General features: G+C 40.1%; 1 protein-coding gene and 1 long non-coding RNA gene across 2 annotated transcripts in view; one reads left to right on the forward strand and one right to left on the reverse strand.

Annotated features, from left to right (window-relative positions):
• The window catches only part of LOC112235218, a 43,729-nt gene extending 40,294 nt beyond the window's left edge, over positions 1 to 3,435 (reverse strand). The window contains exon 1 of the long non-coding RNA XR_002951016.2: positions 2,744 to 3,435. This is a non-coding gene — a long non-coding RNA (uncharacterized LOC112235218). The remainder of the gene's footprint in view (positions 1 to 2,743) is intronic.
• LOC112235210 (integrin beta-2-like) lies at positions 1,004 to 24,391 on the forward strand. The gene is made up of 16 exons (XM_042315510.1): positions 1,004 to 1,137; positions 6,418 to 6,466; positions 6,562 to 6,659; positions 7,711 to 7,915; positions 8,460 to 8,630; positions 8,874 to 9,115; positions 11,115 to 11,273; positions 11,497 to 11,592; positions 11,834 to 11,923; positions 12,178 to 12,312; positions 19,204 to 19,397; positions 19,734 to 19,966; positions 20,186 to 20,405; positions 20,724 to 20,935; positions 21,208 to 21,374; positions 23,251 to 24,391. The coding sequence occupies exons 2-16, from the start codon at positions 6,421 to 6,423 to the stop codon at positions 23,314 to 23,316; spliced, it is 2,334 nt and encodes a 777-aa protein (XP_042171444.1). The 5' UTR covers positions 1,004 to 1,137; positions 6,418 to 6,420; the 3' UTR covers positions 23,317 to 24,391.
• Positions 24,392 to 24,660: the final 269 nt, after the last annotated feature.

Below are 24,660 nucleotides of genomic sequence, written 5' to 3' on the forward strand. Positions count from 1 at the left end.
CTTACTTCTCATAATACTCTGGCGTATTGCAGTTTGAGAATATGTCTTTTCTAGGCCTCAACCTCCAGGTTATCTTATGATAATGGTAAATTAATCAATGAACTAAAACGAATGTATTTACAAACTAATGTCACAATAGTCAGTTCTACCCACAGCCTGACACGATAACATCCAAATAGCCTTGTTGCCACACTTTAACTTCTTCTTTCAGAATCATGTACTGTAGCATTTCAGTTTACATCCACTATGACTGTAATTTGTGGTTGTCTTACCTAGCTACCTTAAAATGAATACACTAACTGGACTTTGGATAAGAGAATCTGCTAAATGACAAAATGTGACAGAAGTTGTGTCATGTTCAGCTTCTCTTGTTTTGATGGAAAGTATCAGGAAATTTCACATATACAAAATTATGCTGAGACTCACTTAAAAATTTAAGCCAAACAAACCATTGATCGCAAAGTTAAACAAACCATACAACTCTATGCACAAGGACTACTAAACAAACATACCTTCCAGTTGTTCTATAGCTCACTCAAAGAGGAAGGTCATAAGGTCATAATTCTACATCCCTATTACACACATGCCTGAGATGGTTTATACCAAATATGATCTATTATTATGAATATTAGAAAATGGGTGGTTCGGGCCCTGAATGCTGATTGGCTGAAAGCCGTGGTATATCAGACCATACACCATGGGTATGGCAAAACATTTATTTTTACTGCACGGCTAAGGACTGTGTCATAGAACAGGCCATAGCAGTAGTATATTGGCCATATACCACACCCCCTCGGGCCTTTTTGCTTAATTATATTATACACTGTGTGTACAAAATATTTAGAACACCTTCCTAATTTTGAGTTGCAGTGGATTTAACAAGTGGCATCAGTAAGGGATTGTAGCTTTCACCTGGATTCACCTCGTCAGTCTATGGAAAGAGCAGGGGTTCTTTAATAGTGTTTTGTACATTTCCTCTTTGTTCATACTATTTCCCTCTGTAGCCTTCCTGTCATGTGGGTGGTTGTGTTTCACAAGCTAACTGACATTCACCTCAAGCAGTCAGTCAGCTGCATAGAGAACACACCCATGACAGTGAGTTGAGGATTACGTAGGAGCTGCAGCACCTTGACCTTTGTGAGTAGCATCCTTACTGCTGTATTTGAGATGTATGTTTGTTGATTCATGTAAGGTTACTGGACACAAGAACCTTTTTATTAAGCCTAATTAATAACTGATTACAAAATGTAACTAATGGGACATTCTACCTTTAGGAAAAGCATACAGATAATAGTTTTTAATGTGTTGATGTAGATTTGATCAAAGTAAAAAAGAACGTAATTTTGTGGCATATCAGATCAAAGATTTAGGTTCAGGATTTACGATTACCTGACTATAAGGATTTATATAAAATATATCAATCAAATGTATTTTTAAAGTCCTTTTGACCTCAGCAGATGTTACAAAGTGCTTTACAGAAACCCAGCCTAAAACCCCAAACAGCAAACAATGCAGATGTAGACACACGGTGGCTAGAAAAAAAACTCCCTAGAAAGACAGGAACCTACTATAGGAAGACATCTGGAGAGGAAGCAAGCTCTGTGGGGTGTAAAAGAGATAACCATCACACTTGAGCCATATGATTATTCTATATACTACAGCACACATTTGGTTCTTTCTATAAAATCTGCCAATTTTTTAAAATGTCATTACATTGAGATATAAGGGGGAATCATAGCTATATTCAATCAACTTCACGAGTTGATTATCATGGTTGGTGACGTGATGGATTTGTCCAAAATCGTGTGACATAAACATTACTTTTATGTCATCAAAAAGAGAGGAGGACCAAGGCACTCTTCATATAATTAATTAAAATGGCTTTATTTGTATGGCATGTTCAATGGAAACAAAATGTTAAAAGTCTGACGTGTTTCAGCGGCATGGCCTTTGTCAAAGAGCACCTTCTGTCTACCAAAGTCTACTATTGTGTACCTTAGCAGGGCTTCCTTTCCTTCCCTTTGTATTCCTTTTCTGTCCTTGCATTGTAAGTTGTCCTTATATCATATATTAACCATTAATCAGTTAAATTAGACATTGAACTTGAACCATGTAATAATCCTGGATCTAAGTGTTTTTGGTATAGCGATCTCAGAAATGCAGTGTAACTATGTAACATTTGGTGTCTTCTTATATTACAGGGTGAAACCCAGTTTTCAAAGTCACACTAATTCAAAATAATAAATGCAATTGCAAAATCAAATGCCTCTAAATGAAAGATACTTCAAACGTACATCCATACTGTCATTAACGTGGTTCTTCAATAATGATGCGTAACACGTATTGAATGCGCATTTGGTGTCTAGCTGATTTGTTACGCCTGGATATTTTCACATATCATCATCTAATATGAAGGAATTTCCCAAATGACAGTCAAGTGACAAACAGCTGTTGTTTTCATGTGTTTTTTATGCCTCTGATTGGACACTGAGTCAACTGTACGCAATTGTGTAGGATAAACTATTGTGCAACACCCAACGCGATTCCTATTAATTATTCTGGATATAATGACAACAAAATACATAGCCTAGAGGGCTAATTCACAATATGATCTGGTAATGAAATAACCATGAAATTATTTTTCCATGTTACACCTGCAATTTTTAACAATACAAGGGGCTTGAAGAAGCCTACTTTAACTTGAATTTGGAGCTCAGAAATGTAAGTACTGGAATAGGCCTACCTTGTAAACCAGACATTTCCTCAATTTGGTGCTTGAAAAGTTGTAGCCAATTTATTAGCTCCCGCTCCCTCATAATTAGCCAAGATTTCCTTTTTGATCCGTTTTTTGTGAGAGATGTGTCCACTTTCATTTGTTTCCCGTCACTTCAATTGAAGGGTGTCGTGCGGTTATTATGAGGACGACAACAGGTAATGCTGACTTCAACTTGGCTTTCCATACAAATCCTTCTATTAAGATGGGAACCTGGTTTATGGTCACTTTATCATTATAAAAACAGGTAATGATTTGAATTTTTTTTTTCGTTTCAAACCATTTTGAAATGTTTATGCCAATGTCACACTTTGGCCCATTATTTTTTTAGAAAGACCTATTTACAGCCAATGTTTAACTGTCATATGAGATCATTTCGTTGATTTATCAACACGTATACAAATAAAGATTTGCAAGAGGAACTAACGTTGTAACTCTAATGCCATGTTTGGAGGACAGAAAAAACTCCTAAGCAATGATAAAAAGACTCGATGAACTAGAAATAATGTAAAATATCATAAAATGACAGTAGCTATCCAATATTATCACAAACGAAAGCTCACAGCCTGTTTTATCCGGCTATTATTCGTTTCTCTATAGCCTAAAGTGGAGAATTTAATGTTTCTAATATTAATCCATTTAGTTGACACATATTTGTGGCGGATTGCTCACCACTTACTAGTGAGGCAAGAAAAGATCATGATTGCTCATGCCTTATAAGGAGATGAGTGAATTGCTTACGTACTGCTAGTTAACCATTTGAGAAGTGAGATATTTCACAAGAGTATGGGTCGTTCCAACTTAAAAAGCACCATCTCAGATTGTTCTAAAATCATGTCTGTAGTTAGTATATGATTAGCATTCCTGAAACATTATTTTGTTGAAATATAATTTGATCTCTGAGAAATTAAGCTAATTTAATAAGCAAATATAACCCAGAAGCCAAATGAGAAAATAAGCCAAATTAGCCATTTTCATTTATAGGATTCAGATAACATTCAATACATGTAGTACCCAACATCCAATTTGGATCTTCTTACATTTAAGTATAAGTAAAACAAAGCACCATTAAATACATTATTAAAAAGAGGGCCGCCGACCAAAACTCACAGACCAGGCAAGAAGGTCATTAATCAGAGAGGCAACAAAGAGAGCAAAGATAACCCTGAAGGAGCTGCAAAGCTTCACAGCGGAGATTGGAGTATCTGTCCACATGACCGCTTTAAGCCGTACACTCCACAGAGCTGGGCTTTACGAAAGAGTGGGCAGAAAAAAGCAGCCTGTTACAGCCTGAATTCAAAATGGATTAAATATATTTTTTCCCACCTAATAATACACAATACCTTATAATGACAAAGTGAAAACATGTTTCTAGAATTGTTTGCAAATGTATTGAAAATTGAATACAAAAATGCTAATTTACTTAAGTATTCACACCCCTGAGTCAATACTTTGTAGAAGCACCTTTGACAGTGAATACAGCTGGGAGTCTTTCTTGGTAAGTCTCTAAGAGCCTCCCATACCTGGATTTGTGCAACATTTGCTCATTATTCTTTTAAAAATTATTCAAGCTCTGTCAAATTGGTTGTTGACCATTGCTAGACAACCATTTCCAGGTCTTACTATAGATTTTCAAGTACATTTAAGCCAAAACTGTAACTCGGCTTTCAGGAAGATTCACTGCCTTCTTGGTAAACAACTCCAGTGTAGATGTGGCCTTGTACTTTAGGTTATTGTCCTTCTGAAATATGAATTCATCTCCCAGCATCTAGTGGAAAGCAGACTGAACCAGGTTTTCTCTAGGATTTTGCATGTGCTTAGCTCCATTCCATAATTTATTTTCCCTGAAATATTCCCCAGTCCTTAATGATTACACACATACCCATAACATGATGCAGCCACCACTATGCTTGAAAATATGGAGCGTGGTACTCAGTAATGTGTTTTTTTGGATTTGCCTCAAGCAACTTTTTGTTCCTGAATACAAAGTGTTAATTGCTCTGCCACATTTTTGGAAGTATTACTTTAGTGTCTTGTTGCATGTTTTTGAATATTTGTATTCTGTGCAGGCTTCCTTCTTTTCACTCTGTCAATTAGGTTAGTATTTTGGAGTAACTTCAATGTTGTTGAGCCATCCTCAGTTTTCTCCTATCACAGCCATTTAACTCTGTAACTGTTTTAATGTCGCCAATGGCCTCATGTTGAAATCCCTATGTGGTTTGCTTCCTCTCTGGCCACTGAGTTACGAAGGACACCTGCATATTTGTAGTGGCTAAGGGTGTTGATACACAATCCAAAGTGTAATTAATAACTTTACCATACTCAAACGGATATTCAATGTCTCTTTTTTTTTTACCCATTTACCAATAGTTGCCTTTCTTTGTGAGGCATTGGAAAACCTCCCTGGTCGTCGTGGTTGAATTTGTTTTTGAAATTCACTGTTCAACTGAGAGACCTTACATGTAATTGAATGTGTGGGTTACAGAGATGAGGTAGTTATTCTAAAATCACGTTAAACATTATTATTGCACACAGAGTGAGTCCAGAGTTGAATCCATTGTACATTCAGGCTGTAACAGCAGCTATGCTTTGGAACGATCATTTTATCTCCTTTAGCCTCTCCATTCATATTAGTGGATTTGTCTTCAGTATGTGTGGTTTTAGTTCATGGAGGTCCGTATGCAAACCCCTCTTTGTCTGTGTTGCCCACTCATTTCCATTATAGCAGCGCAATGTCCGAAAATGGAACTATAGATTCCTCTATGAGAAAAGATTAAGTGTCATGTAAGAAAAATTGATATTTAAAGTAATGAATTCAGAAAACACAGTGTAAAACCATGTATGGCCTGTTTACTTCAACGCTGTAATGGTGTGAAGCCGTGAGTCCACAAAAACAAGTAACTACGGCGATAGTAGCCTCCATTTCCACAAACAGAACGAGCACATAATCATTATGACCAGTGCTAATAAATACCAGAGCCATACATTTAGAGTTACTTAAGTCCAACTTTTAGAGTTTGAAGTATTATTTTAATTCTAGACACCCGTTTTTGTGCTAGCTCTAAAGAAATGAAAATATTAAGCATATTAACTTTGATATCCTGCGTGTGCTTTTCCCTGTGGATGTATTTTACATTTCCTCTTTTTGAAGTTTGCACAGCAAACATTTACTTGGAACAATTTATTATGATCTTGGCTGCAAGGAGTTTTGTTCTGAAGATACTGTATATTAACAACAAGCACTGTGGGTGTGAATGTTTGGGAAAGTTTCCAGGCCTGGCGATACTGTGGTAGCCATTGTTGACGTTCTCTTTTTTTTCTCAATTTCTTTAACTCTGAACTTCTAATGTATCCATCTCAGTTTTTATTTTGTTCAACTGCCCTTAAAAGTGAGAGGGTTGAACACATCCACCCAGATAGTTTTTGCTCAGACAGAGCGTTGTACAGTGGCCATATAATGTGCATCAAATTGTAGTGGTGTAAGAGCTCTTAAAGTGTATGTTCATCTGCAGCGCATGCATCTTTTACTGGTACTTGAATGGTAAAAGATATATATCGCTGGATATCTAAAAGGTGTGCCTGTAATAGTCTTCGACGTGGTCAAGGTCGATGGACTGACGGCTGTTCCCTCTTTCTGTCACCAGGGAATGTATAAGTGTGTGTCTCTCCTACTCCTGCTGATGGGCAGAGGAGGTAAGTTTTTACAGTCATCAAATCCCCTCTTGATATTGAAAAGTCTCACAATTACATAAAGAGAGTCATCCTGTGTTTGTGTGTGTTTACCCTAGTTCTCTCCCAGGAAGTTGAAGTATGTTCCAAAACGGTGATCAACTCCTGCAGCGACTGCATCAGATCAGGAGCGTACTGCACGTGGTGTAAACAACTGGTGAGGAGCACAAATATGTGTGATACTAGTGCTAAAACTAGAGAAGTAAATTAACGAGAGTCAGGTGTGGGCCCAAATGCTAACACCTTTGTGAGTTCACATGTATGTATAAAAGCTGTGTGGGTACACTAGGTGTCAGTGGTGGAGAAAGTACCCAATTGTCATACTTGAGTAAAAATAAAGATACATTACCTTAATAGAAAATGACTAAAGTAAAAGTCACCCAGTAAAATATTACTTGAGTAAAAGTCTTTTGGTATTTTGTTTAAAATATACTTAAGTATAAAAAGTGCATGTATTTGGTAAAATATACTTAAGTATCAAAAGTAAAAGTATAAATTATTTCAAATTCCTTATGTTAAGTATACCGGCACTCAGACATCATTTACAAATTTGTTTTTAGTGAGTCCGCCAGATAGGAGGCAGTAAGGGTGACTCGAGATGTTCTCTTGATAAGTGTGTGAATTGGACCATTTTCTTATCCTTCTAAGCATTTAAAATGGTATGAGTACTTTTGGGTGTCAGGGAAAATGTATGGAGTAAAAAGTTCAATATTTTCTTTAGGAATGTAGTGAATAAAAGCAAACGTTGTCAAAAATATGAATAGTAAAGTACAGAAGCCACCAAATAATGATACTTTAAAGTATTTTTACTTAATTACCTTACACCGCTGCTAGGTGCTAGCACTATGCATTTGGCTGTCTATGTAAAGCAGTGTATGCAAACAGAGCTGAGAATATGCATGAAGGTGTTAAGCCACAGTATGTGGGTTGATGTGCTAGCATACGCTTGTGAAGACCCCGTTTTATTTCCATAATTTGAATAATAGTCATTTTACATCTAAATGTGTAACTGTGCACAAGGGCAGTCAACTGTAACAACGTTTACAGAGAATGGGCAACTGAAGAAAAAGTATCATTTTGAGTTACAGGATAGTTTGTTGATAGCCTGATAGAGCGTCTACAGACGTGGTTGACATACCTAAGGGCCCTAACCATTCAAAATGAATCCAAACACACTTATTTTGAATCCATGTTTGTCCCATTCCCAGAACTTCACCAAGCCAGGTGAGCAAGAAGCAGCTCGCTGTGACACCCGGGCTCAGCTAGAAGAGAGGGGCTGCATGGGAAACGACATCATATCCCCCATGAATACCCTTACTGTGACTAAGAACACCGCCCTGTCCACCAATGCATTTGTCAAGGACGAACCCACCCAGCTGCGTCCTCAGGAGGTCAATCTGAAGCTCAGACCAGGTGGGTGTTCTCAAAATGGCCAAATTGGGTTTTTCTTCTTCTTCGTTTTTTTCTTCTTCTTCGGCCACTAACATTGCATTACCGCCCAAACTGGGTTCTAAGATGACTGCCATGTTTTGAAAATGGATAAAATCATGTAGTTGGATGAAGGACTAAAAGCCTGTTTTAGCATGGGCAGCGCCATTATAGACTTTCAGCATTTTGAAGGTGTCAACTGTGTGGGACTTCCTATGGGTTAAGGAAGGATCACAGAATTACATTCAGGTCACCACCAGGGATCTGCCAATTAATTAAATTCCTCAGCAATCATCCCATAACTGCATGTGGCAGTAAACAACCAACCTTGGCTTTATGCCCTCTGTCCAACTCTATGGTTGGAACATATTAAAAGTAGCCCTAAGTAATCAAACAGAATGAAATTATCTTAAAATAGCAAATAAATACCCTAAATTTCATCATATCACATTATCGTCATGTGCTTTTGACTTGATATATTTTTATGTGCTTGAGATTTCAGTTTTCACCTCGATTTTGCTTTGTTCAGGGCTGCCTCGGACGTTCAAGCTGGATTTTCGGAGAGTGGAGGGCTATCCTGTTGATCTCTACTACCTGATGGATCTCTCCTACTCCATGGAGGACGATCTGAGGAGCATCAAGACTCTGGGAAACGAGCTCTTTAAAGCTCTGCAAGGAATCACAAAACAAGGGCGAATAGGTGATATCATCAAATATCATTTGACTCTTCTATTTGCATTTGGTTTAGCATACCTTGGGGTGCCAGGTTGGTGGGATTTACCCTTTTGGGACGTGTCTATTAATTCCATTCCAACAGCCGAGCTAAAGTATTTCAAATGATTTCAAATAGTATTTAAACCAAGGTCTGTCTCAGCCTCAATTCCTCGTCTATCTATGAGTGTCCATGAATCGTATTTTTTATCACATTTATCTTTTGCTGCAGGCTTCGGCTCTTTCGTAGACAAGACTGTCCTGCCTTTCACTAACACCAACCCAGAGAAGCTGAAGAAGCCATGCGAAGAAAAGGAGCTGTTCTGTCAACCTGCCTTTGGCTACAGGCATGTTCTTAGCATGACAGAGAACAAAGCTGACTTTAATAGGGAGGTAGACAAGCAGCGCATCTCTGGGAACTTGGACTCCCCTGAAGGGACGCTGGACGCCATCATGCAGGCTGCAGTATGTGGGGTAAGAGTAGTCTAATCCCACAGGGCAAAATTGATTGAACCAACGTTCTATCAACATACTGATAGTGAACATCAATATAATGTTTGGTTAACCTATTGTCAAAGCAGCATTGTGTATCATAGATAAGTACAGTGGGGCAAAAAAGTATTTAGTCAGCCACCAATTGTGCAAGTTCTCCCACTTAAAAAGATGAGAGAGGCCTGTAATTTTCATCATATGTACACTTCAACTATGACAGACAAAATGAGAAAAAAATCCAGAAAATCACATTGTAGGATTTTTAATGAATTTATTTGCAAATTATGGTGGAAAATAAGTATTTGGTCAATAACAAAAGTTTATCTCAATACTCTGTTATATACCCTTTTTATACCCGTTGGCAATGACAGAGGTCAAACATTTTCTGTAAGTCTTCACAAGGTTTTCACACACTGTTGCTGGTATTTTGGCCCATTCCTCCATGCAGATCTCCTCTAGAGCAGTGATGTTTTGGGGCTGTTGCTGGGCAACACAGACTTTCAACTCCCTCCATAGATGTTCTATGGGGTTGAGATCTGGAGACTGGCTAGGCCACTCCAGGACCTTGAAATGCTTCTTACAAGGCCACTCCTTCGTTGCCCGGGCGGTGTGTTTGGGATCATTGTCATGCTGAAAAACCCAGCCACGTTTTATCTTCAATGCCCTTGCTGATGGAAGGAGGTTTTCACTCAAAATCTCACGATACATGGCCCCATTCATTCTTTCCTTTACACGGATCAGTCGTCCTGGTCCCTTTGCAGAAAAACAGCCCCAATGCATGATGTTTGCACCCACATGCTTCACAGTAGGTATGGTGTTCTTTGGATGTAACTCAGCATTCTTTGTCCTCCAAACACGACGAGTTGAGTTTTTACCAAAAAGTTATGTTTTGGTTTCATCTGACCATATGATATTCTCCCAATCTTCTTCTGGATCATCCAAATGCTCTCTAGCAAACTTCAGATGGGCCTGGACATGTACTGGCTTAAGCAAGGGGACACGTCTGGCACTGTAGGATTTGAGTCCCTGGCGGCGTAGTGTGTTACTGATGGTAGGCTTTGTTACTTTGGTCCCAGCTCTCTGCAGGTCATCCACTAGGTCCCCCCGTGTGGTTCTGTGATTTTTGCTCACCGTTCTTGTGATCATTTTGACCCCACGGGGTGAGATCTTGCGTGGAGCCCCAGATCGAGGGAGATTATCAGTGGTCTTGTGTGTCTTCCATTTCCTAATAATTGCTCCCACAGTTGATTTCTTCAAACCAAGCTGCTTACCTATTGCAGATTCAGTCTTCCCAGCCTGGTGCAAGTCTACCATTTTGTTCCTGGTGTCCTTTGACAGCTCTTTGTTCTTGGCCATAGTGGAGTTTGGAGTGTGACTGTTTGAGGTTGTGGACAGGTGTATTTTATACTGATAACAACTTCAAACAGGTGCTATTAATACAGGTAACGAGTGGAGGACAGAGGAGCCTCTCAAAGAAGAAGTTACAGGTCTGTGAGAGCCAGAAATCTTGCTTGTTTGTAGGTGACCAAATACTTATTTTCCACCATAATTTGCAAATAAATTCATTAAAAATCCTACAATGTGATTTTCTGGATTTCTTTTCTCATTTTGTCTGTCATAGTTGAAGTGTACCTATTATGAAAATTACAGGCCTCTCTCATATTTTTAAGTGGGAGAACTTGCACAATTGGTGGCTGACTAAATACTTTTTTGCCCCACTGTACATACTGTAGATAGATAGGTAGATGGGGAAGTAGTTCACTTCTGAAACACCCATCTCTTTTTTTGTCTTCAGACACAACACTCCCTCACATATGATAGGCTGAGTATAGCACTGCATGAGGCTTGCATGCGGGAACAGTAGATAAAGTGACTCACACTTCCTCTGTGAGTGTGACTCAAACAAACTCCAATGTGGGATGTAGACTTTTTCGCATCTTTTCCATCCATTTTACATGAAGCCTCCAATTGTTTTCCACAGGACAGGATTGGCTGGAGGAATAGCAGCACTCGGCTAATCGTCCTGACCACCGACGATGGCTTCCACATGGCAGGGGATGGCAAGCTGGCTGGCATACTGGAGCCCAACGACGAGAGATGTTACATGGACAAGCAGCTGTACACTAAGAGCAATGACATGGTATGTGATGGTGACATGGGACACATTCAGATCAATATGATTGGTCCTCACCAAGACTTTGATATACTGTACTGGATATGAAAAATACCATAAGAGAATATGAAAAATATGTAATGAATGCAACAGCATGACTGGACTGAACTAAAGCCTGTATATTTCAACCCTTTTGACCCTAAACAATTACATTCTTGAGGTTGTACAAGTTAAGTGTCTCTGTATGTAGGACTACCCATCTGTTGGTCAAGTGGCTTCACAGTTAGAGAAGAACAACATTCAGCCAATCTTTGCTGTGACAAAGAACATGGAGAATGTATACAGGGTAAGTGGACTCTCTTTATTTTCGATCATTCTTTCTTTTTTCTTCCTCAGTTTTTCTACTGTTATAAACGCCAACATATGTAATGCAGTAACTTATTAATACTGCCACATAATAATGAAGAGTATCCTAAATAACTCTCACAGTACACCTGACCCCCCTCCCCAACAAAAAATACTCTGTTGAGGGGAAATGTACTTGATTCGATTGTGATGTGTTGTTGTCTCACCTAACTATCTTCCAGGAACTCAGTAGAATGATCCCCAAGTCTGAGGTGGGAGTACTGTCAGAGGACTCCAAAAATGTTGTTGAATTGATCCAAGCTGCCTACAATGTAAGACATTTACAATATTTGTTTCATTCTTATTCAGATATTTACAATCTTTTCTTATTAATTTAACGAATCTCTTTTAAAAAAAGATGGTACTCCAATAATGATGTGTTTAATGTGTAGAACCTTGCTTGATTTTGATCATAAACCTCTAGTATCTCTAGGAATTATGTGTCAGTTTGGATTTGCTTGGGATGTTTTATTTCTGGTGATTTAGCATTGGTGTCAACTCTGAGACTGTTTTGTGTCTGACACAGAGGCTCTCCTCCAAAGTGACAGTGACTCATGATGCTCTCCCTGACAATGTGAGAGTCACTTACACTCCACTCTGTCCTGGAGGGGGACCCGCAGGGGACAAGGGGGTCTGTGATAACGTCATAGTAGGAGAATTGGTAAGAGCTCAGAAGTAAAAGACTATCACATACCAAATAATTATATGGTAACACTTGATAATAACTGAAGTATTAATCAACTATTGATAAAACAGTAATATGTATTTCATTTTTTTCTAAACACTTGTACATTTATAGTAATTATAAGCAATATAATTAATATGATGGCTAATTAGTGACATTTATTATAAAGTGTTATACTTTGGTATTTGGAATTTTATTAGGATCCCCATTAGCTGTTGCAAAAGCATCAGCTACTCTTCCTGGGGTCCACACAAACCATGAAACATGACATAATACAGAACATTAATAGACAAGAACAACTCAAGGACAGAACTACATTAAAACATTTTTTAAAGCATACGTAGCCTACATATCAATACACACACACAAACTATCTAGGTCAAATAGGGGAGAGGCGTTGTGCCGTGAGGTGTTGCATTATCTGTTTTTTGAAACCAGGTTTGCTGTTCATTTGAGCAATCTGAGGTGGACCGGAGTTCCATGCAATAATGGCTCTATATAACACTGTACGCTTTCTTGAATTTGTTCTGGATTTGGGGACTGTGAAAAGACCCTTGGTGGCATGTCTTGTGGAGTAAGTGTTTTTGTCAGAGCTGTGTGTAAGTTGACTATGCAACAAAAGATAGATTTTCAACATACTAATGTTTCTTATAAAAAGGAAGTGATGCAATCAGTCTCTCCTCAACTCATAGGGAAGAGAGACTGGTACAGTATGCATAGTAATTATATCAGCCCTATGATTACAATGAAAAGCAAGACGTGCCGCTCTGTTCTGGGCCAGCTGCAGCTTAACTACGTCTTTCCTTGCCGCACTCGACCACGCGACTGGATAATAATCAAGATAAGACAAAACTAGAGACTGCAGGACTTGCTTTTTGGAGTGTAGTGTAAAAAAAAGCAGAGCCTCTCTTAATTACTGACAGACCTCTCCAGATCTTTACAACCACTGAATCTTTATGTTTTGACCATGACAGATTACAATCTAAGGTAACACTAAGTAATTTAGTCTCCTCAACTTGTTCAACAGCCACCCCATTCATTACCAGTTTCAGGTGAGGTGTAGAACTTAGAGAATGATTTGTACTAAAAACAATGCTCTTCGTTTAAGAGATGTTCAGGACCAGTTTATTACTGGTGACTTCATTATCTGTGGTTGCTGATGCGTTTATGGTTGAATCCTCAGCATACATGGACACACATGCTTTGTTTAATGCACGTGGCAGTTCATTGGTAAACACATAAAAGAGTAGAGGGCTTAGAAAGCTGCCCTGTGGTACACCACACTTTACATGTTTGACATTAGAGAAGATTCCATTAAAGAAAACCCGTTGAGTTCTATTAGATACTGTAGATAGCTTTGAATCCACAATATGGCAGAGGTTAAAAAGCCATAACACATGAAGTACCAGTCAAAAGTTTAGACACAGCCACTCATTGAATGATTTGTCTTTATTTCTACTATTTTATACATTGTAGAATAATAATGAAGATATCACAACTATGAAATAACACATATGGAATCATGTAGTGACCAGAAAAGTGTTAAACAAACCAAATATATTTTAGATTTTCGATTCTTCAAAGTAGCTAACCTTTGTCTTGATTCAGCTTTACACACTCTTGGCATTCTCTTAACCAGCTTCACCTGGAATGCTTTTCCAACATTCTTGAAGGAGTTCCCACATATGCTGAGCATTTGTTGGCTGCTTTTCCTTCACTCTGCGGTGCGGTCCAACTCATCCCAAACCATCGCAATTGGGTTGACGTCGGATGATTGTGGAGGCCAGGTCATCTGATGCAGCACTCCATCACTCTCCTTCTTGGTCAAATAGCCCTTAAACAGCCTGGAAGTGTGTTGGATCCTTGTCGTGTTGAAAAACAAATTATATAGTAGTCCCACTCAGCGCAAACCAGATGGGATGGCGTATCGCTGCAGAATGCTGTGGTAGCCATGCTGGTTAAGTTTGTCTTGAATACTAAATAAATCACAGACAGTGTCACCCGTATAGCACCCCTACACCATCACACCTCCTCCTCAAATCAAATCAAATCAAATTTTATTTGTCACATACACATGGTTAGCAGATGTTAATGCGAGTGTAGCGAAATGCTTGTGCTTCTAGTTCCGACAATGCAGTAATAACGAACAAGTGATCTAACTAACAATTCCAAAAAAACTACTGTCTTATACACAGTGTAAGGGGATAAAGAATATGTACATAAGGATATATGAATGAGTGATGGTACAGAGCAGCATAGGCAAGATACAGTAGATGATATCGAGTACAGTATATACATATGAGATAAGTATGTAAACCAAGTGGCATAGTTAAAGTGGCTAGTGATACATGTATTACATAAGGATGCAGTCGATGATATAGAGTACAGTATCAACGTATGCATATGAGATGAACAATGTAGGGTAAGTAACATTATATAAGGTAGCATTGTTTAAAGTGGCTAGTGATATATTTACATCATTTCCCATCAATTCCCATGATTAAAGTGGCTGGAGTAGAGTCAGTGTCATTGACAGTGTGTTGGCAGTAGCCACTCAATGTTAGTGGTGGCTGTTTAACAGTCTGATGGCCTTGAGATAGAAGCTGTTTTTCAGTCTCTCGGTCCCAGCTTTGATGCACCTGTACTGACCTCGCCTTCCGGATGACAGCGGGGTGAACAGGCAGTGGCTCGGGTGGTTGATGTCCTTGATGATCTTTATGGCCTTCCTGTAGCATCGGGTGGTGTAGGTGTCCTGGAGGGCAGGTAGTTTGCCCCCGGTGATGCGTTGTGCAGACCTCACTACCCTCTGGAGAGCCTTACGGTTGAGGGCGGTGCAGTTGCCATACCAGGCGGTGATACAGCCCGCCAGGATGCTCTCGATTGTGCATCTGTAGAAGTTTGTGAGTGCTTTTGGTGACAAGCCGAATTTCTTCAGCCTCCTGAGGTTGAAGAGGCGCTGCTGCGCCTTCCTCACGATGCTGTCTGTGTGAGTGGACCAATTCAGTTTGTCTGTGATGTGTATGCCGAGGAACTTAACTTGCTACCCTCTCCACTACTGTTCCATCGATGTGGATGGGGGTGTTCCCTCTGCTGTTTCCTGAAGTCCACAATCATCTCCTTAGTTTTGTTGACGTTGAGTGTGAGGTTATTTTCCTGACACCACACTCCGAGGGCCCTCACCTCCTCCCTGTAGGCCGTCTCGTCGTTGTTGGTAATCAAGCCTACCACTGTTGTGTCGTCCGCAAACTTGATGATTGAGTTGGAGGCGTGCATGGCCACGCAGTCGTGGGTGAACAGGGAGTACAGGAGAGGGCTCAGAACGCACCCTTGTGGGGCCCCAGTGTTGAGGATCAGCGGGGAGGAGATGTTGTTGCCTACCCTCACCACCTGGGGGCGGCCCGTCAGGAAGTCCAGTACCCAGTTGCACAGGGCGGGGTCGAGACCCAGGGTCTCGAGCTTGATGACGAGCTTGGAGGGTACTATGGTGTTGAATGCCGAGCTGTAGTCGATGAACAGCATTCTCACATAGGTATTCCTCTTGTCCAGATGGGTTAGGGCAGTGTGCAGTGTGGTTGAGATTGCATCGTCTGTGGACCTATTTGGGCGGTAAGCAAATTGGAGTGGGTCAAGGGTGTCAGGTAGGGTGGAGGTGATATGGTCCTTGACTAGTCTCTCAAAGCACTTCATGATGACGGATGTGAGTGCTACGGGCGGTAGTCGTTTAGCTCAGTTACCTTAGCTTTCTTGGGAACAGGAACAATGGTGGCCCTCTTGAAGCATGTGGGAACAGCAGACTGGTATAGGGATTGATTGAATATGTCCGTAAACACACCGGCCAGCTGGTCTGCGCATGCTCTGAGGGCGCGGCTGGGGATGCCGTCTGGGCCTGCAGCCTTGCGAGGGTTAACACGTTTAAATGTCTTACTCACTTCGGCTGCAGTGAAGGAGAGACCGCATGTTTCTGTTGCAGGCCGTGTCAGTGGCACTGTATTGTCCTCAAAGCGGGCAAAAAGTTATTTAGTCTGCCTGGGAGCAAGACATCCTGGTCCGTGACTGGGCTGGGTTTCTTCCTGTAGTCCGTGATTGACTGTAGACCCTGCCACATGCCTCTTGTGTCTGAGCCGTTGAATTGAGATTCTACTTTGTCTCTGTACTGGCGCTTAGCTTGTTTGATAGCCTTGCGGAGGGAATAGCTGCACTGTTTGTATTCAGTCATGTTACCAGACACCTTGCCCTGATTAAAAGCAGTGGTTCGTGCCTTCAGTTTCACACGAATGCTGCCATCAATCCACGGTTTCTGGTTAGGGAATGTTTTAATCGTTGCTATGGGAACGACATCTTCAACGCACGTTCTAATGAACTCGCACACCGTATCAGCGTATTCCTCCATGCTTCATAGTGGGAACCACACATGCGGAGATCATGCGTTCACCTACGCTGTGTCTCAACAAGGAGGGCAGTTGGACCCACAAATCTCACATTTGGACTCATCAGAACAAAGGACAGATTTCCACGGGTCTAATGTCCACTGCTCGTTTTTCTTGGCCCAAGCAAGTCTCTTCTTATTATTGGTGTCAAATAGGGTGATATTCTGTATACCACAACTACCTTGTCACAACACAATTGTTTGGCTCAAAGGCATTAAGAAGGAAAGAAATTAACATTTAACAAGGCACACCTGTTATTTGAAATTCATTCCAGGTGAGTACCTCATGAAGCTGGTTGAGAGAATGCGAAGAGTGTGCAAAGCTGTCATCAAGGCCAAGGTTGGCTACTTTGAAGAATCTCATATATAAAATATATTTTGATTTATTTAACATTTTTGGTTACTACATGATTCGGTGTGTGTTATTTCATAGTTTTGATGCCTTCAATATTATTCTACAATGTAAAAAAAAAAGTCAAAATAAAGAAAAACCCTTGAATGAGTAGGTGTGTCCAAACTTTTGACTGGTACTGTATGTTTTTTCAACAACAATATTATCAAAGGCTGCACTGAAATCTAACAGTACAGCTCCCACAATCAAATCAAAATCAAATCAAATGTATTTATATAGCCCTTCGTACATCAGCTGATATCTCAAAGTGCTGTACAGAAACCCAGCCTAAAACCCCAAACAGCAAGCAATGCAGGTGTAGAAGCACGGTGGCTAGGAAAAACTCCCTAGAAAGGCCAAAACCTAGGAAGAAACCTAGAGGAACCAGGCTATGTGGGGTGGCCAGTCCTCTTCTGGCTGTGCCGGGTGGAGAATATAACAGAACATGGCCAAGATGTTCAAATGTTCATAAATGACCAGCATGGTCCAATAATAATAAGGCAGAACAGTTGAAACTGGAGCAGCAGCACGGCCAGGTGGACTGGGGACAGCAAGGAGTCATCATGTCAGGTAGTCCTGAGGCATGGTCCTAGGGCTCAGGTCCTCCGAGAGAGATAAAGAAAGAGAGAAAGAGAGAATTAGAGAGAGCACACTTAAATTCACACAGGACACCGAATAAGACAGGAGAAGTACTCCAGATATAACAAACTGACCCTAGCCCCCCAACACATAAACTACTGCAGCATAAATACTGGAGGCTGAGACAGGAGGGGTCAGAAGACACTGTGGCCCCATCTGAGGACACCCCTGGACAGGGCCAAACAGGAAGGATATAACCCCACCCACTTTGCCAAAGCACAGCCCCCACACCACTAGAGGGATATCTAATCTATCTTATTGTCAATTTCTTTCAACCAATCATCAGTCATTTGTGTCAGTGCAGTACATGTTGAATGCCCTTCACTATAAGCATGCTGAAAGTCTGTTGTTAATTTGTTTACAGAGAAATAGCATTGTATTTGGTCAAACACAATTCTTTCCAACAGTTTGCTCAGAGCTGGCGGCAAACTGATAGGTCTGCTGTTTCAACCAGTAAAGGCCGCTTTACGACTCTTGGGTAGCGAAATTACTTTGGCTTCCCTCCAGGCCTGAGGACAAAGACTTTCCTGTAGGCTCAGATGAATGATATGACAGATATGAGTGTCTATAGAGTCAGCTACCATCCTCCGTAGCTTTCCATCTAAGTTATCAATGCCAGGAGGTTTGTCATTGTTGATCGATAACAATCATTTTTCACCTCTCCCACACTAACTTTACAAAATTGAAACTTGCAATACTTTTGTTTCATAGTTGCGATTCTTTTCTTTCTTTTTATGCATGAATACAATGGCTCACTGTTCGTTGTTGGCATTTCCTGCCTAAGTTTGCAGAATTTGCTACATGTAATGAAGTAATCGTTAAAATAATTGGTGAGTAAGCCATCTGATTCGATGAAAGAATTTTTATTTGTTTTTCTGACCATAATTTAATTTAAAGTATTTCAAAGTTTTTTTCCATCATTCTTCATATCATTGATCTTGGCTTTATAATACAGTTTCTTCTTATTTTTGTTGAGTTTATTCACATATTCCTCAATTTGCAGTAAGTCAGCCAGTCAGATGTGCAGCCAGACTTATTAGCCACTCCTTTTGCCCCCATCTCTTTCAACCACACAGTTTTTCAATTCCTCATCAATCCATTGAGCCTTAACAGTTCCAACAGTCAGTTTCTTAACAGGTGCATGTTTATGAATAATTGGAAGAAGCAATTTCATAAATTCATCAATTGCAGTATCTGGATGCTACTTATTAATCACATCAGACCAACAAATATTTTTAACATCATCCACATAAGAGTCACAGCAAAGTCTTTTGTATGATCTTACACAATATTTATTTACACTCTTATACACTATTTTGGATCCATTTATTTAAATTATAATAAATAGCAAAAAACATTAGCCAAACACATACCACAAATGTACTAATTGCGTCTCCTGATTTCCTCTCAGGTGTCTTTCAACGTAACAGTGACGGCAGATGAATGTATAGACAGGGAGAGGTCTTTTCTGATTGGCCCATTGGGCATAAAAGACAAGCTGAAGGTGAGCTTGTCGACTCGCTGCGAGTGTGAATGTGATGACCCCAAGGAGGAGAATCACAAGGACTGCGACAGGAAGGGCAAAGTCAACTGTGGCATGTGCAGGTAAGGCGGGCATTGGCTGGGATATACAACAAATAGCATGTGCTTTTGTTTCCCCAATATATTCCAACTTATGTCGATATAGTCAATATTGAATCCAATATATGATGCATGATTTCCCCTTCATCCCCCTAGAAGTGCATTGAGTCACCTGAAAAACAAAGAAACTGAGAAACATGGATTGTTATGAACCATCTATTTCATTCTATTTTCTATACTGTATTTCTATTCTCTGTACTCAGGGGGAACAAAAAGACGCCACAATTTTGGGGGGTGGTAAAATGTAAAGTCTTCACAAGCAATCAGTACAGTAGGCTTTTTCCTCCCAACTCTGTGCAGTTGCAATGCCGGCTTCGTGGGTCAGAAGTGCGAGTGCGCCATCGGGGAGAAGGACGAGAGCTCTCTGAGGGCGGCATGCCGGAAGGACAACGGCACGGAGTGCGAAGGACGAGGGGACTGTGTGTGTGGGATTTGCCAGTGCTATGCCCAACAAGGCGGCAGCACCTACTACGGCACGCACTGCGAGTGTGAAAACGAGAGCTGCGAGAAGTTTCAGAACAAACTGTGTGGAGGTGCAGTCTGATAGAATATATGAAAATATCAATAAATTAAAAAAAATAGATTTTTACAGAAACATTGGAAATATAGATGGAAATATATATACAGTACATGTACTGTATAACAATAGAAAGAACACCTGCCATCTGTTAATGACAGTCTCATTATGACTGAGGGTACACACGTGAAGTATTAAAACAATTCTGACGTAAAATCACGTCTCTGTGTTGAAGGGAACGGGAAATGCCGTTGTAAAATTTGCGAATGCAACCCCGAGTACGAAGGCACCGCCTGCCAATGCAAGAAGTCGGATGAGCAGTGTCGCACACCAAGCGGGAGCGTGTGCAGCGGCAGGGGCACATGCCAGTGTAACCAGTGCAAGTGTATCGAGGGCTACCAGCGGCCCTACTGTCTGACCTGTCCCGCCTGCCAGACTCCCTGTATAACCAAGGGGTAAGACGGCCTGGGCCCACCTTTTTCACTCACTCAACCACTGTATTCACTGGCCCCTTTAGGTAATGTTGTTGGATCCATCGTGTACTTGTTAAATTGCATCCACAACCATAGGACCAACAAAGACGGTTACCATTGACCGTAAAGGATGACTGGTAGAATAGAATGTAGCACTTAAAAATATCATTTCTGCGTGTTGCCATCTTACTTAACGCGAGGGGTTTTGGAACCAAAGCATGTGTTGAAGTCCTTAAAGGGAGAAGACAAAATGTTGAGCAAGGAAGTTTTCCACTCTCTACCTCGTTCTTCTATTTTCAGGAAGTGCATCGAGTGTCTGGGTTTTCAGACAGGCCCGTTCAGCAAGAACTGCTCCCAGACCTGTAAGAGTATTAATGAATTTGAGATGGTGGAGACATTGCCACCTGGTAAGCCTTGTGACGTGAGGGATGTGGAGAACTGCCGGGTGTTCTTTATCATTAAACAGTTGGATGGAGAGGACAACTACTTCGCCCAGATACTAAAGACCCGAGGTAAGAGACGTATGTCTTGTGCAACTAAAAAGTATGCCCATGTTACCTTCATAGCCCACAGAAAACAGATAATGTTTGCTCGGGTTTTAATTGACTGACCACGTTGTTTGATGGGCATCAAGATAAAGCCTCCAAGTCACATTGAAAGCATCTGAATCACAGTGTCCGAGAGATGTTTGCTACCAAATGTTTTCACAGTAAACGTAACATGCTATAGCCTCCAGGACTGCCTAAAAATGTATGGTTGTTAATGTCTGTCATAATTGTTTTAGAATGTCCGGAGTTGCCAAACATCTACGCCATCATTGGAGGCTCCATTGCGGGCGTGGCCCTGATCGGCTTACTGATCCTGCTCATCATCAAAGCCATCCTCTACATGAGAGACGTGAAGGAGTTCCGCAGGTTTGAGAATGAGCAGAAGAAAGGAAAGTGGATGCCGGTGAGTGACATTTGCTACTTCATAGAAAATCATCACTTTGGCCCAGATTCATTACTCCCTTTTTATGTGCTTTTCTCTCTATGCGTATTCTGACAAAGAACTTAAGCATGAGAATAACATACTACTCACCCACTATTAGTTTGAAGTGGAGCTTGAATAAATGAATATGTGACCTTGAATTAGTTCCCTAATAATTCTACCACCTTTACGCGCGAGGAAACCATGAATACGATCTAGCGAACCTACCAGTTCCAAATGGAAAAAGCATTTACTTATTTTTTTTCTGATAGAAATAGCACCATTCTCCATGCACTGTAATCTACAACTTGGTAAGGTCTATTGATAAGAGCTATGTCAATTAGTAATCCATTTGGAGAAGGGGATTGTAAATACATAGCAATTTTTTTTAGATGATTTTTCCTTATGATCCCTGGACACTAATGGGAAACCAGCCATATGGAAGCAAACTGAAAATCATATGAACATGACATGTACTGCACAGTGAAATGGGATATACATAGCAGTGCCGATCAGAATTCTGATTGTGTACCCTTATAATATGTGTGCATGAAATTTGGAGACCTAAGCTAAGCTAAGCTTATGTCTCCAAAGCTAAGCTTATGTAGGGTCGAACCTGACGAATTGATGTATGCCAGTGTTTCCAAACTCGGTAGTGGGGACCCCAAAATGTGCAATGCCTGGTGATTACTTGATTATTTGAATCAGCTGTGTAGTGCTATGACAAAAAAACGAAATGTGCACCCTTATATGCCCAGGCCTTTCTCCATTTTATTTTACAATTTGTACCATGTTAAATATTAGCCACTATCGGTAGCCACTGTCAGTAATACCCACATACATTTAATTTTGCATCATTCCATTCCATTCCCTCTACCTTCCTTTCCCCTCTCATGTCCTTGTAAATTGTTCTTGAGGGTCGCTAGCATTAGTGGATCATTTTAGGCTAACGTTGTGTAATAATTTAGGACACGTAACCTATTTGAATTATTATGAAACTCAGTGAGAATTAGGGTAGATTTATAGGATTATTGTTCAACCCCTATTGTACTTTTTTCCCACATTCCAATATTTAATGGATTGAACTCGAATATGGTAACTTTCAGAAGAAATCAAACCACTGTATTTTCTGTACAGTATTTTGTGCATAAATGCTCCAAGTTTTTTTTAAGGATTCATACATACTTTTCTAACCCAAAAATATGCCTAAATAATCTACAATCAGTATTTTTTTAATCCACCAGTTGGTGCTGAAACGGAGACGAATATGCATAGATGGCTTTCTTTCATTGACCCTTATATTCTGAACCCGTTCTCGCAATATATTCTATTGAGCCTGTCGACAAAATTCTAATTAAAGGTGCATCATATTTAAAGGGATGGCTTAAGACAAAAGTACTGAAAACCCCATTGAATGAAAACTCCACGAGGAAATATGTTGGCCGCAAGCGGGATGGTTTCAGTGGTTGAATTAAATGTATTCAGAGTGCGCAAAGTAGCCACACCTGCTGAGCGCGTTACTCGACTAAATACGGTAAGTCTTAATACCAAATACTGAGAAGTGCTAGGAGGAAAGGCATACATTCTTAATTGGGATCGGGCCCTTTGAGAATAGATAGAGCTGCACAGCAGTGGTCTCCAGAACCCGAGGAGACTTGTTTATAAAGCGCTTTTGCAAGATTTGATCAGTAACTGTGCGTAAGTCGAAATCCATGCCAATGTTGTGATTTGCTATAAATGTATAGCTGACAAAGACAGCAGCTATTTAAAACAAGACACCGCATTTATCACTCCAGATATCTGAGTTCCATACATTACTGATTTTTCATCATACGTAATTTACTATCTTTCTCAATAGGGAGACAATCCACTATTCATGAACGCGACCACCACCGTGGCTAACCCTACCTTCACTGGAGAATAAGATCAACATCAGTCAGCCCAGACAATCAAGTTGGATTCAAATGCATGTACATTTATTGTTTCTGTTTTAATGTGCTTTTTTTCCCTCCACCATTTATAAGTTGGTTTACAAATAGTATTTTTTTAATGTGTTCCAAGACTGAATTCAAGAATGATCATGCACTGATTGGAAAAAAAAACTGCTGCAATGTTGCTACAGGGTCCTTCCACCTAAAAAAAGACCAAGTAAGAGGTTTTTGACACCCACGTCTCAGATTTTTCTGAAATGGTTTCTGTTAACGTTTGCATTCCTGCAAAATTATTTTGTTGGAACAATATTTGATCTCTGAGAAATTAAGCTAATTTATTGCACGAAAATTGGCCATTTTAATTTATAGGATTCATATAATATTCAACAAACATAGTACCTAACATCCGATTTGGACCAAACTTTTGATAACAATGGGTAAGACATGAGGAATCAAAAGATTCCCCCCGCCCCACACACACACACACACGCCAATCCCACCCCAACAAGGAGTATATAGTGTCAGTTCTCTATGTTCGACAAGTAGTATGGACATGTGGCTATTAATTTTGTTCCTTCATCCAATGTAATGTATTCTCAGTGAATTGAGTGATGTTTTTTCCCCCTGTTCAGAGGAATTAGTCATTGAAGTTGTTGGGTCCTACATCCTGACCACTAAATGGTGCTGTTCCTGCTATTTGGGGATCAATTATTAAAGATTTTCTTACCCTGTAAGCAGTTTACGGACCAGGTATGACAGCAACCCATTATTTGGTTTTGTTTACCTTGCCACTGTTTCAAATGCTAACTTTTTAGCATTTGTGTCACAAATCCAATGCAAGTTAATGGTACCTATATTAGGATAATTCACGCTTTATATCCAAATCATCCTAAAGTTTCAAATAATGTATTGTGTAACTCAATGATATTACTTACAGCAATTATTTTTGTAGCTTTTATTTACTTATCTACAATGTACCATGACTCTACATATCCTATGAGGAAATATTGTGTAAAGCAGCAAATGATCACTGATATTTTTCATTACAAATAAAACTCTCTCTCTTGATTTGATGGACTCCAGCTCATGATTCAGAGAAAGAGAATGTGATGCACTCTGCAGTCATCACAACGACAGAGCATCTACAAAGATCTACTATTGTGTACACTAGCAGCGCTTCCCTTCCTTTTCCCCCCTATATTTTAATAATATTCAAATTCATATTATCAACAAATCTACTATCTCATCTTCCTATTATGCAAAGCTTGATGTCAGGAAAATACCTGACTTTCAAATCTACACAAGACAGAAAGTTCTGCAACCTGCAGCTTCCCAAG

This window comes from Oncorhynchus tshawytscha, linkage group LG03 (genome assembly GCF_018296145.1).
Source record: "Oncorhynchus tshawytscha isolate Ot180627B linkage group LG03, Otsh_v2.0, whole genome shotgun sequence".
Taxonomy (NCBI): Eukaryota; Metazoa; Chordata; class Actinopteri; order Salmoniformes; family Salmonidae; genus Oncorhynchus; species Oncorhynchus tshawytscha.

Excerpts from the sequence above, each read along its gene's own strand:
- LOC112235210 (XM_042315510.1), top strand. The coding sequence starts at position 6,421 with ATGTATAAGTGTGTGTCTCTCCTACTCCTGCTGATGGGCAGAGGAG. Across the intron at positions 11,593-11,833 it reads ACATGGAGAATGTATACAGG|GAACTCAGTAGAATGATCCC; the intron begins GTAAGTGGACTC and ends ACTATCTTCCAG. Across the intron at positions 20,406-20,723 it reads ACTCCCTGTATAACCAAGGG|GAAGTGCATCGAGTGTCTGG; the intron begins GTAAGACGGCCT and ends TTCTATTTTCAG.